Source organism: Cavia porcellus, unplaced genomic scaffold (genome assembly GCF_034190915.1).
Source record: "Cavia porcellus strain 051 isolate PalLab524CR breed Dunkin Hartley unplaced genomic scaffold, mCavPor4.1 scaffold_4, whole genome shotgun sequence".
In the NCBI taxonomy this organism is placed as follows: domain Eukaryota; kingdom Metazoa; phylum Chordata; class Mammalia; order Rodentia; family Caviidae; genus Cavia; species Cavia porcellus.
In genome coordinates this window covers 117,882,635-117,895,046 of record NW_026947487.1, presented here as the reverse complement: position 1 = coordinate 117,895,046, position 12,412 = coordinate 117,882,635, and the positions used below count along the sequence as shown (strand labels likewise).

The window sequence follows — 12,412 nt, the reverse complement described above, 5'->3', positions numbered from 1 at the left end:
TGAGGACCTCACGGGGACATGCAGTTTCACTCGGAACCTGAAGCTGCAGGGGCAGCTCCGAGAGCGCTCCATGTGCTGAGATGTGCTGGGGCTGCTCACAGAAGTCACCCCAAACTACAGCAAAAGCTTCTCTTAAAAAATTAAATTAAATTTTAAAGAGGATAAAATCAAGGAAAATAAAACCAATAAAAAAAAAACCAGTATAAGTGATACAGGACTTCAAAACTTTACGAAACCAACAATAGTTACCATAATGCCTTTTATTGTCTTCAAAATAGCTGCAGATCGTTCAGCATAGTAAAAACTGAACAAAACAGGACAGAATAGAAACAATGAAGCCCAAACAGTGAATGCAATAAAAGACTTCAAAATAAGCCACTGGTAAGTCCAAAATGGCCACCATATGTCTTATCTTTCAAAGAGCTGCTCATACCATCAGATTTAACATAATCAAACAAAACCAAAGAGAATAAAACCCAGCTCAACAAAACAATAACGATTTGCTCTCCTGGCTGGGGTTGCTTCCTGGGGAAGCCTAGCTCTCTCCCCTATGCAGTCTGGGAATGGCGCTGACTCTCCCAGGGGGCTGGGTGTGGCCGTCCCCACTCCGGGAGCAGCTGGTGCACGGTGCTCCTCTCCAGATGGGACACCTCCTGGTGAGGTCCCAGGTCCTCTGCCCCCACAGCCCGTGACTGGCAAAGACTCAGCAAAAGCTTTTTTATGATCAAAAAGACTGCAAAACATTTTTCTTGAAAACAATGACCACTGTTGCCTTGTATTTATCAATGTTGCAGTTCACATATTAAGAGCACTTTCACCACACCTTGGGTTTTTAAAATTTATTTTAAAGAGAATAAAACAAAACAATAAAACGACACAGAACAAGACAATGAGAATGATCTTGGATTTCAAAAAAAGACAGTCGGAAATCAACAATAGCTGCTATATTGTACTTTGTTATCCCCTAAAGAGTTGCACAGACAACCAGGTACAGGTGTGCAAAGTAACGCAAGCCCTGAGTTGTTTCTGTAGCCAGCTGCTGTCACCTTAGTCACTGCATCTTGTTTTAAGCTCAGGAGAAACAGTTTGAGGCTGGTGAGTTCACGGGAAGGGGAAATCCAGCCAGCCCCATCTGCCAGAGGAGGAAAACAAACCTCAAAGAGCCCCCAGGTACTTGGTTAACGTCGCACAAAATCATCACAGTGCAGGTCTGCCTGGGAAAGCTGGGGCCTTCCCAGGACCTCTGGGCGGTGGTCAGCAGGGACTGCCCGCCTGTGTTTTCAGGGGCTCCCAGGTGACCTCTAGCAGTCGCCCACAGCAACCATCCCAGCGAGTTCCAATCCTGCCCTTCCTGGCCACTATGACTCCCGTTCACTATGACTGTCCTTCTTGTCCACTATGATTCCTGGGAAACCACATAACCTGAAAATCCCCCGTGTCAGTCCTCAGGGTGACTGGATGTGCTGCTCCTGGAGGCTGCCTTCTCTGCTATCAGAGTCAAATTCTCCCCTGTCAGAAAACCGCTGTATTAGTTACTGTGCCTTTTAACTAAAAGGCATCATTTGTTGGATCACCTTCGAGTTTTCAGATGTTTCTTAAAACTTCAGTCTATCTTCAGAGGCCGGAATGTGGATACGTCTTATGGCAGATCCTTGGGGCACAGCCAGACATTCCAGCAAGTCCAGAGGCAACAGCCCCTCTAAGGAGAATACTTGAGGTAGCAACCCTCGTACAGAATGTAAACAATATTCCTAACTATAATGACCTGTGTGCGCCTAGGAAGCAGGAGAGAGGTCCAGCTATTTAGATTTCAGTTTCCAATGTGGTCATGCAGGTTTCTTTATCACGACGAGCAAGTCCATCCTGGACACTGCACTGGGCACGACCCTGTTCCCCCGCAATGGCCACCGTCCTGGGGCTCGGCCTGTCAGGAGTCCGGCGGGCGTTAGTCTCTCACGGTTCCCATTATCAGTCTCAGTTTGTCTGTTTATGTTCATGGAGTGTGTACGAAACAGCAATAAGCCTGTTTTTGGATTCTGAGGTAGTCAAGCAGTTTCCTATTAAACTGAGCCTCTCTCTGGAGCCTCCAGATGGTTTCAGTGGCATTTACTTAAGACACGACATGAGAAGGCAACTTTCTAACGTATCTGTGTCTCTCCTTTTCCAGATCAGCTGGAAAAACAAGAGAAGAAAAATTTTGGCTGGCAAGCATGAGCTCGTGAGTTTGATCCCCAGCACCAAACAAACAACAAAAGAAAGAAAAAAAGAAAGAAGAATAAACTTCAATCAAACTTTAATCAAGTAGTCATTTGGAAAGCCAAAGTGTGGTACCAGATCACATGGTGTATATTTTGAAACCTGAGTTCTTGGAAATCATTCTAGCAAGTGTGATCAGAAACTTATTCCAGCTTTCTTCACACCGACAGAAGCGCGGTAGGTGGCAGCCAGGTGAAAATGGACAGAACCAAGAGTAGGACCAACAGCCAGGTCCAAAGAGGAAAGTCGGAGCCTCCGTTTCCCGGACTCCGGCCGTGACCGTGGGCTTTAAACCAGTCCACCACTTCCTGCAGGTCGAAGGGCTGAGCCTCATAGCCCAGCTCCTTCTTGGCTTTCTCCAGGCTGAAGTAATGTGTGACTCCCGTCTTGTAAACCTCGGTGCGGGTGAGGAAGGGCTGGAAGTTGTAGAGCCGGCCCAGGACGAAGTGGGACAGCTCGGTCAGGAAAGCGAAGCAGTAGACCAGGGTGAGGGGCAGGCGGGTGGACGGGAACGTGTAGCCCAGGCCCTCCACCAGGGGCCGGAAGAACTCGAAGTTGTTCACTGGCTTGCCGTCTGAGATGAAGTAGGGCTTTCCGGAGGCAATGTGGCCCTTGGCAGCCTTCAGGGCCTCGGAGGCCAGAATGTGTGCCTGCACCAAGTTATCCACGTGGACAAACTCGACCAGGCTGCTGGGGTCGCCGTACACAAACTTGAACAGGCCCCTCTCGATGTAGCTCACTATCCTGGGAAGGTGCCTTTGCTCTCCGGGGCCGTAGATGCCGGCTGGCCTCAGGGCGCAGGTTCTCAAGACGTCCCCTCCCGTCCCCAGGGGAGACCCGTTTGCCTCCAGCACCTTCTTCTCTGCAATAGACTTGGTCCGGGAGTAGTGATCAGGGTGCAGGTGGAGCGGCAGGTAAGGCAGGGACTCATCTCCATTTCTGATGACTTGGCCTCCGAAGATGACGTTGAAGGTGCTTGTGTACACCAGCCTGGGGACCCCCCACCTCCAGCAGGCCTGCAGGATGTTGTCGGTGCCTCCCACGTTGACTTCCTCAATCAGGTTCTGGTTCAGCTGCTCCCGCCCCGACATGCCGTAAGAGGCGATGTGGAACACGCAAGCAATGTCCCCGTCCTGGAAGGCCCTCTCCAGGTCAGAAAGGCGGCGGATGTCCCCGCGCACAAACCGGATTCCCTGGGGGATGTTCTGAGCGGGGCTGCTGATGTCAAACAGAATCACCCGGACTCCTTTCTGGCTCAGAGCACAGCCAAGGCTGAAATGAGACCACCAGAAGTTAGAGCAGGCAACCCTTACGGGGTGCCCAGGACAGGGAACAAAGAATTCACCAACGCGTGGCCGAGCCAAGCCTCTGCCTCCCGCTAAGTCTCTAACTCTATGAGTTCACAGACCTTATGAATTTGTAAAACTGAGAATCCTCTTGTCTCCTGAAATGACAGTGACTTTCACTGGGAAAGAAGAGTTCCTTTTTTTTTTTTTTTTTTGGTGGTACCAGGGATTGAACTCACGACCTCACACTTTGCTAGGAAGGCACTTGTGTCACTGAGCTAAACCCCTGGCCCCAGAGTTCCTATTTTAAATCCAGTGATGTGTCTGTCACTCCTTAATTGGTTGGATCTAAAGAATTTTTCTTGATATGGAAAATATTAATTTCAGCATTTGGTCAGTTGTTCATTTCTGCTTTAACACTACCAGAAAATGTTTTCCAACCACTACAGGCACCAGTAAGATAACTCTACGGGTGTAGCCTATGGACGCACTGACCGGAAGCCGAAGTAGCCACCTCCTCCTGTAATGAGGACCGTTTCCTTCGGAGACCTCTGCGCGTCCATAGGTGGTGATCACAAGGTAACCAAACCTGGGAGACAGAAGCACACGGCGTTACACGCTCCACCTGCGATGAGCTCATGGGGCCACAAAGGGGCTGGGGATGCAGCTCAGACACAGCGCTGGCCTGGCACAGCAAGGCCTTGGGCTTCATGCTAGGACAACGATGAAAACAAAAAGGGCACAAGGCCTCAGAGCTGGGCTCTGGTCACAGCTGTGTGACACCAGCCACTGCTCTTCGCATTTCTCCTTATGCAGGACGGGGAAGGGAGGATCTGTCCCATCTGACGAGGTTGATTCAAAGGTAAGATACGGTGATACACTCCAAACCACAGAGCACTTTTCAGATGTAAGGCAGTGCTGTCAATTCATGGAAGAGTGGACAGGTTTGCAAAGAATTCATTCAAATTTGGCAGAGAGAAGCCTTTCCCCCCATGCTCCAGAAAATCAAAGGAAGAACCTGAAAGAAAGCTCCCCACATCTTTTGTTTAAGGTGGCTCACTACCTTACGACTTGGTACGGCTTACTAACCCCATACTTATTTTAGAAAGAGAGGGGGAAACTCCTTCAGGTAGCAGCCCGCGGCCTTCATCCCTGAAGCCTTGCCAGTACTCAAGTGCCAGTGCTCGGTGGTTCTGGCACCCTCTGCTCTCCCCTTCTTCACTAACCCCGGACCTCTCAGGACTCCAGCATCTCTGAAAAGCAAAGCGAGCACCAGCCTGCTGCCCACCTCCTTCCAGGTAAGGGGAGAGCTGGACCTGGAGGCATGCAAGTCCTCAAAGTCACTGGGGATGCACACACACACACACACACACACACACACACACACACGCAGGGAGACTGCCCACAGCCCTGAAACAGTGTGGAGCCAGGTGCTTGGGGGAGCAGTGTGGGCTGGGGCTACGCAGGAGGACTTGAGCATTCACCAAGGGGGTGAATGTGAAGCCAGGTGCAGGACAGGAAAAAGCACAACAAACAGGCAGGAACTGTGCGATGTCTTGCTTTGCCCCAGAGGGTGATGCAAAACATTTAGCTCTTTTTTGGGTTTTTAAAAAATCCATTTTATTCAAACAGAAAGAAATAGACAGAAATAAAGAAAAAGAAAGAAAGAAGAAAACCTACAATAAAAGTTTAAAGTATGTCAATCAGGGGGTAACAATGGTACATACATTGCACACTGTAATCCCCAAATCATTCACCCAGAGCACAAGACATCTGCTCTGAATTTCCGAACAATACCAAGACTAACCTTTCTTTTCAGCGAATTCAGAGAAACCAGCAGTGTAACTATCTTAACCATTCACTTATGTACACATACATACACATATACATAGGATTTTTCTTTCATTTTTTCACATTAATAAAATAATACTGTTTACACATGCATGCATTTTACTAATGAGTATGTTCTCAAGGTACATCCATTTACCTATGAAAGTGTCCAGTTTATCATTCTTTACGGATGAGTAGTACTCTATTGTATAAAATACCACATCTTCTTTATCCATTCCTCAGTCGATGGGCATTTAGGTTGTTTCCAGGATCTGGTTATTACAAACTGTGCTGATATGAACAAGGGTGCACATATATCGCTGTGATATGATGTTTTTAATTCTTTTGGGAAGATACCCAGAAGGGGAATAGCTGGGTCAAATGGGACCTCCAATCCTAGTTTATGGAGGAATCTCGACACTGATTTTCATAGTAGTTGCATGAGTCTACATTCCCACCAACAGTGGAGGACCGTTTCTTTTTCCCCACAGCCCCTCCAGTATTTGTTACTGGTTGATTTCTTGATAGTAGCCATTCCTTCTGGAGTAAGGTGGAATCTCAGTGTTGTTTTAATTTGCATGTCTCAAATGACCAGTGATGTTGAACATTTTTTCACATACTTATTTGCTGTTTGTATTTCTTCATCTGAGTAGTGTGTGTTCATCTCAGATGCCCATTTTTGGATTGGGTCTTTAAACTGGGGAGGACTGATTTTTTTTTGAGTTCTTTACATGTTCTCGGTAGTAATCCTTTGTCTGCGGAACAGCTGGCCAACATTTTATCCCACCTCGTGGGTTGTCTCTTCACTCTTGGTGGTTTCTCTTGCTGTGCAAAAGCTTTTCAGTAGGCTGAGGTCCTACTGGGGATTCTTCGTGATAAATCCTGTTCAATCTGGGTTTTACTCATAAAGTCTTTGCCTACACCAATGTCTTCAAGAGTTTTACCTATTCTATCTTCCAGAAGATTTAGTGTTTCTGTTTTAATGTTAAGATCTTTGATCCATTCTGATTTTCGATTAGTACCTGGTGAAAGGGATGAGTCCAGTTTCAATCTTTGGCATGTGTACAGCCAGTTTTCCCAGAACTATTTATTAAAGAGGCTATCCTTCTTCCAGTGGATGTATCTGGCACTTTTGTCAAAGATAAGGTGACTTAGTGTGTCTGCAGTTGTTTCTGCATCTTCTAATCTGTTCCACTGATCTTCGGGTCTGTTTTTTTTTTTTTTTTTTTTTTTTTTTGCAGTACACTGTTTTTATCACAGTAGCTTGATAGTAACTTCAAGCCCCTACCAACCTAACACTCCCTCAGACCCTGTCTCCTGTAGGTTCCTCGACTTCCCAGCAGCACCATGGGCTGGCGGCCAAGCCTTTAGCTTAAGATCCTCTGGGGAGGGGGGAACATTTAAAACCCAAACCATTCACACAAGCCAGAAAGTAACAACCTGGTTACTGTTCCAAGCTGGTGCAAACGGGTGCTGTGCGAACACTGGGAATGAGGACAGGGACGCTGATTCTGACAGGCAGATGAAGAGACGGAAGAGTGAGCTCAGAGCTGAGCCTGAGTCACAGGAAGATTCAGGAAGGGTGAGAGGCAGTGGGAAGTTACTACCGGCTTGAAGGTACACCCCACTAAATGGAAGAACCCCAGGGAAGGCGTGTCGGGCAAGTGAAACGGGGCGTGCACTATGGCTGGGACTCACTGAAGCCACGGCGTCCAGCTGGGCTTTGGGACACAGGGAGGGACAGCCTGGGTCAGCTTGGAGGCAGCCTTGCCTGCACTGGAAGGGGGGTGAACTTCATTTAGTGGGCGATAGGAGGCTTTGGAGGTTTATGCCAGGGCACTGGCAAGAACCGTTGGTCCATGCTGAAGAAAAAGTTTCGCTGTGGGAGAGGAAGGCTGGAGGCAGGACAGAGTCTGGGTGAAGGGTGGTTAGGATCTGTGTCAGAAGGCCACTGGTGGGGACTGAACACCAGCATCCTCAGCTGGCACCAGGGTGAACGAGGCTGCAGGGGGCAGCGTCCAGGGGAAGCTCAAGGAAGTCAGAGGTGTCACTTGAAAAACAGGTTCTGGAGACGTTTCATCCAGTTAAGAGATTTGTAACTCACACAATGCTGAGTAACAGGGTCTAGGATATGAACGCACTACAAGAATTCCACCAGAGCGGAGCTAGGAAACGGATGAGTTCTCCCTGAACGCAGTTTTTAGAAATTCCAACAGAAATAATTATTCTTTTTTTTTAAACAAATCACACATTTCAGTGCAGTCACAGGACTGCAGCTCACTCCCACTCATGTGAGCATTGATCGTGTTAGGAATGTGCAAATGCAGATTACCAGCGCCCCAGAACACCTGCCAGGCTATGGATGTTACCCCTCATTAGCTGCCAACGAGTTCCTGGATAGTCCAACTGACCTGATCAAGAGGTCAGAATGAGAAAATGAAAATCCAGCAGATTCTAGCAGTGTCCTGGCTTAAATTTAAAATGTCTCCCCGAAACCTCACATGTTCGAGGTGGGGCTTCAGAAGGTGACCAAATGGTGAGGACTCCAACTTCATCAGTCGATCAGTCCATTGATGGCATTATTGGGAGGTGACGGGAAGAGGAGGGGGCCCGGCCAGAGGAAGGAGCTCAGCAGAAGCCTGGTTCTGAAGAGCACACCCTGCCCCACCCCCTTCTTCTGGCTTTTCCCCTCCAGTTCTGCGTCCTGGTGGCCGTGAGGTCACCCCCTTGATGTGTCTGCTTTGCCACGGTGCCAGCTGGCCACGGACAGAAACCTCTGACATGAGGACCCAAAGTGACTCCTTCCTCCTTCAAGTTATCTGGGTCAGTATTCTGTCTCCGTGACAGAGAGCGAGGAACACAGCGTAACAGCGTCCAGGTTAACGACGCTTCCTCAGGGCACAGCCATTCACAGCCCCACAGACGGCCATGGTTTCCTTCCGTGTCTCCTGTATCAACCTCAGCAAACCAGAAATGCCTCGATTTTCAGCAGCTGGGAAGCTGAAGCAGTAGGATCTTGAGTTTGAGTCCAGCCTGGGCCACACAGTTCAACCCAGGCCTGAACAACAGCCAATCAAACAAACAATGTTAGCAAACACCAGGCAAGTCTCACAATATGCAAGAAGAAAGAAAAACGGTATCATTTTTTTCAACCGGTTCCCCCATATCCATCCAGGTCATGGTTTCTATTTTACTAATTATTCCCTCTGGATTCCTTCCTTGGCCTTGCACTCAGACCCGCCTTTATAATGCAAAGTCTGAAGTCTCTTCTAACATGTGGCTTTGTTCAGTAACTGCTTTCCTGGCGGGGCAGTGAGGGTTGTGTTTGACCTGAGCGGTCACTTCAGCGAGAAGAGGTTAAAGTTAAGCACACCATCAAGAAAACGAATCTTAATTACAAACAGGGAAAAAATGAAATTTCAAATTCGCCTGACCTCTGGAGAATGCTCAGGTAAAGGGAGGATAATAGAACTGACATCCGGAGGGAAGTCAGGGGCAGAAATTAATAAAAGATGACTAGGCGTACTTTCAATTTACAAAGACTTAAATGCTAGGGATGAGGAATAAGAAGCTTGGATTATGCACACAGTTCCTCCATCGCTGGGAGGCAAAGCCTCGGTGCTACCAACCCTCTGGCATTATAGGAATGCAAAACAGAGGTGCCATGAGCATCTACCAACTTTTAACACGCTTTCAGGAAAACACAGCAAGGCTCTCTGCACTATGAGGAAGAGAAACGCACCTCGGGGTGGCAGGACCCTGTGACTGGGTGCTTTAGCTTTCTGCAGAAGTACTGGCCAGAGGTAAGAGGTGACTGCGTTCTTAGTGTGTGGAGCCCCAGAAAACATGTGGGAGCTCAGGACTTACATGAGCTGACGCTGACGGGATTACACTCATGGTGTGAGAAGTTACTCATTTGGGCACTCGGAGTATTAAAGATGCAGGAGACAGAGATGGCGAAATGGAGAGGAACCTCAAAGGCTGAACTCGGGAAGTTAGCTCCAAGCACAGTGCTGGGTGAAAGGTTGGGGTGCAAAGCAGAAGCTGGCATGTGTTCATGGTTTCCATAACTGTGGGTGGCGGTTTTTGTAACTGTGGGTGGTGGGGCAGCTGTGTAAATCAAGGCCACCACCAGGCTGCAGCACATCGTGTCCAGTTACCCACACATTTATTGCACAAAAGGTCCTTGCAACTCTTCACAATGACAATGACAAAAGGAGCTAAATAGTTTTACAACTGATACTTCGCACCTGTTTCCAGACTGCCATGTGAGCAGAGAGAGACTATTTCTCTAGGAATATCCGTCGGCACAAGGAACATCAGGCAGTAATCAAAACGGGATGGACCCCGAGCAAGCTTTTCAAGGGTCCCTTTCTACCACAGCTGCAAGGAGCCCAGCACTTGGGCTTCCTCCCTTCTGAAGGTCAGTGTGCCCGCCACTTCCACACATGTGAGTAGCATCAGCTGCCTTTTACTGAGCATATACTCTATGCCAGGCATTGTGCTTGGCTTTCTCCACAAATTATCCCCCAGCAGCCCTTGCGATGAACCTAAATTGCTGATTCTGTTTTACAGAGAACACTGAGGCTCAGAGATACAAACTGACTACCTCCAAGTCCCGTGCATAGTAAGTGGGAGAAGAGATCCACACACCCACTGGAGTTCAGGTGCCTGTGCCTCCACTGCTTGCGCTCCCCTAGGCCCTGTATGTGCTTTGGCTAACACTTACTGCGACCCCACAGAGGTCCTCCCCCTTCCCAGCGGGCGAGGAGCTGCTCATATCCTTCCAGGCGGCAGAGGGATGTGGAACGCCGCACTGACTGCTAAGATGGAAGTCAGAGAATCTGGGTCCTGAACTTGCCCCTTCCACCAGCTCCTTGTGTGACCCCGGCTACTCATTACAACCTCTCTGGTCCGCCTCTTCCTCCCTAAAATGCGGATAGCAGTAGCCCTGGACACCCTGGCTAAGGCATTTCAGAAACTCACCATTTATGCTTCAGGCAAATCTCAAGGTTGCTATTCTATCATTAGCATTCTGCAGATGAAGAAAACAGTGCAGACCCCAAAAGCCTTGTTCACAAATGTGTACCAGACAGATAACCACACTCGACAGTCTGTGCTGTCATTGTCTGGTCGTTTTTAATGCCCAGATCTTATAAACTGAACTACTCCTAAGATAACAGTATGCAATATATTAACTAGTGTTAATTTCCTTTTTTTTTTTTTTTTTGGAAATTCTGTAGCATTTTTATGTTTTTCTGTTTTGCCTTTAAAAAAAAAAAAAAAAAGTGGCTGAACTGGAATCCCGCCCTCCCTTTTAACCTGGCATTTTTAATTTATTTTATTTTTTTGTTTCCTAGTTCTTGGGATTGAACCCAAGGAGTCCGCACTGAGCTACAACCCAGGCTTTTATTTTTCGAGACATGATCACTCTAAGTTGTTAAACTGCCCAAGCTGGGCTCGAACAGGGGATCCTCCTATTGCAAAATACAAAGCCTCACAGCAGGGTTGTGACAAGACGGTCACCTCGCCGCTTCCTGGATCACTGTTAGGGCCGGCACCTCGGCACCATTAAGTCTTCTAAACTTCACTTGCACTGCAAGCTCCCCCCGCCCAAGAACCGATGCACTTTAAATGGAAATGTCACACTGCCTCGGCGAGGGGGGATCCTGATCACCCCTGGGGGGCAAGGTCGCCTCTTCCCCCGAAGTGCGATGCGAAGGCAAGTCGGGCATCAGGCCTGGCGACTCAGTGCGGAGAGCCGGACCACTGCTTTGGAGGGAAAAAATCGAACCGAACCGAACCGAACCGAACTAAAAGCCAAGGAAGCAACGAGCAGAGGGCCACGGTGAGCCCGCACCCCGGAATGAGAGAATGAGGCACCCGGGCGGCCCGGCTACCGTCCCACGCCCGCAGCCGCCACCTGTCACCCTCCAACCCGGCGCACTCACTGCGGCGGCCGGCGACGGCGAGGACCGGGGCTGCCCCAGGCGCGGCGGTCCAAACCTCCTGTGCCACCCAGCGCCCCCGCACGGACGCCAGCGGCGTGAGACCGGCCTCCTGGAGCCACTTCCGGGCCTCTCTAGGAAGTCCGGAGGGCTCGGCGTCTCTATGTCACCTGTGTTGGGGTGGCGGATTTTCTCTTTGGTTCTCAGGCCCTTGTATTCCAGCGTGGCTGCAACCCTTTGAGGGTCACCTCTACTGCTCCGCTCACCTCCAGTTTTTGCTTTTACACTTGCACCTCCGTCCTTGTGTACCCCCAATGTTGAGTGCAGCCCTGACCAGCACAGTCAGTACTGCTTTGGGTGAATGGATGGGTGGGCGGGTGATGGATGGGTGGATGGATGAGTGATGTCTCTATTGACCACTGAATATTTACTCCATAGCATCTATTTTTTTTTTTTTTTTTCATCTCCATAGTATCTTTTAAAGTCCGTTACCTCTGAGTGGCCATGTCTGTGTGGGACCTGTGCGCCCATAGGTTTTCCTGTGACCTTGACTGTCCTTGTTTGTCTGGCTCTACTGTCTGGTTGCTGGGCATGTAGTGACGCCAAGATCATTCTTTTGTTGCTGAAGGAACCATGGATTTAAAAGCCAAGTGGAGAGGAAGGTTGGCATTCTTCGAGGGCCTCTTTTTCAATCCTTATTGGTATCGTGGTTCTGTTGAAAGTTGCACACTTTGGGGGCTGAGGATTTAGCTCAGCGGCATAAGCGCCTGCCTTGCAGGCAGTCATGAGTTTGATCCCCGGTGCCGATAAAAACGAAAACGACCAAAAAAAAAAAAAAAAAAAAAAAGAAAGTTGCACACCTTTTGTGCACCCCACTCCCTTAACACGTGCTGTGGATTGGACCCCTGAACGGCAGGATTTTATTTTGGTGACTCAAAGAATGGAGGTTTTGACATCATGTCCTGCTGTTACCAATAAAACAGGTGCCACATTCATATGCAAAAAGGCTCACGGGAACTAAGTCTGTACCACTCTGTTGTCTCTGAGAACACAAAGCCATCAGGACAAATGGAAGGCGTCAGACACAAAAAT

At 48.8% G+C, this 12,412-nt stretch overlaps 1 protein-coding gene across 1 annotated transcript; it reads right to left on the bottom strand.

The window, feature by feature from the left end:
* Nucleotides 1–824: 824 nt before the first annotated feature.
* On the bottom strand, nucleotides 825–11,436 carry Sdr42e1 (short chain dehydrogenase/reductase family 42E, member 1). Its single transcript, XM_003461135.5, has 3 exons — nucleotides 11,324–11,436; nucleotides 4,038–4,131; nucleotides 825–3,528 (listed from the first exon to the last, which is right to left on the bottom strand). The coding sequence occupies exons 2-3, from the start codon at nucleotides 4,103–4,105 to the stop codon at nucleotides 2,415–2,417; spliced, it is 1,182 nt and encodes a 393-aa protein (XP_003461183.1). The 5' UTR covers nucleotides 4,106–4,131; nucleotides 11,324–11,436; the 3' UTR covers nucleotides 825–2,414.
* Between the last annotated feature and the right edge of the window lie 976 nt (nucleotides 11,437–12,412).

Coding starts and splice junctions, on each gene's coding strand:
- Sdr42e1 (XM_003461135.5), bottom strand. CDS start 4,105: ATGGACGCGCAGAGGTCTCCGAAGGAAACGGTCCTCATTACAGGAGGA. Junction 3,529..4,037: donor GGTGGCTACTTCGGCTTCCG/GTCAGTGCGTCC, acceptor GTCTCATTTCAG/CCTTGGCTGTGCTCTGAGCC.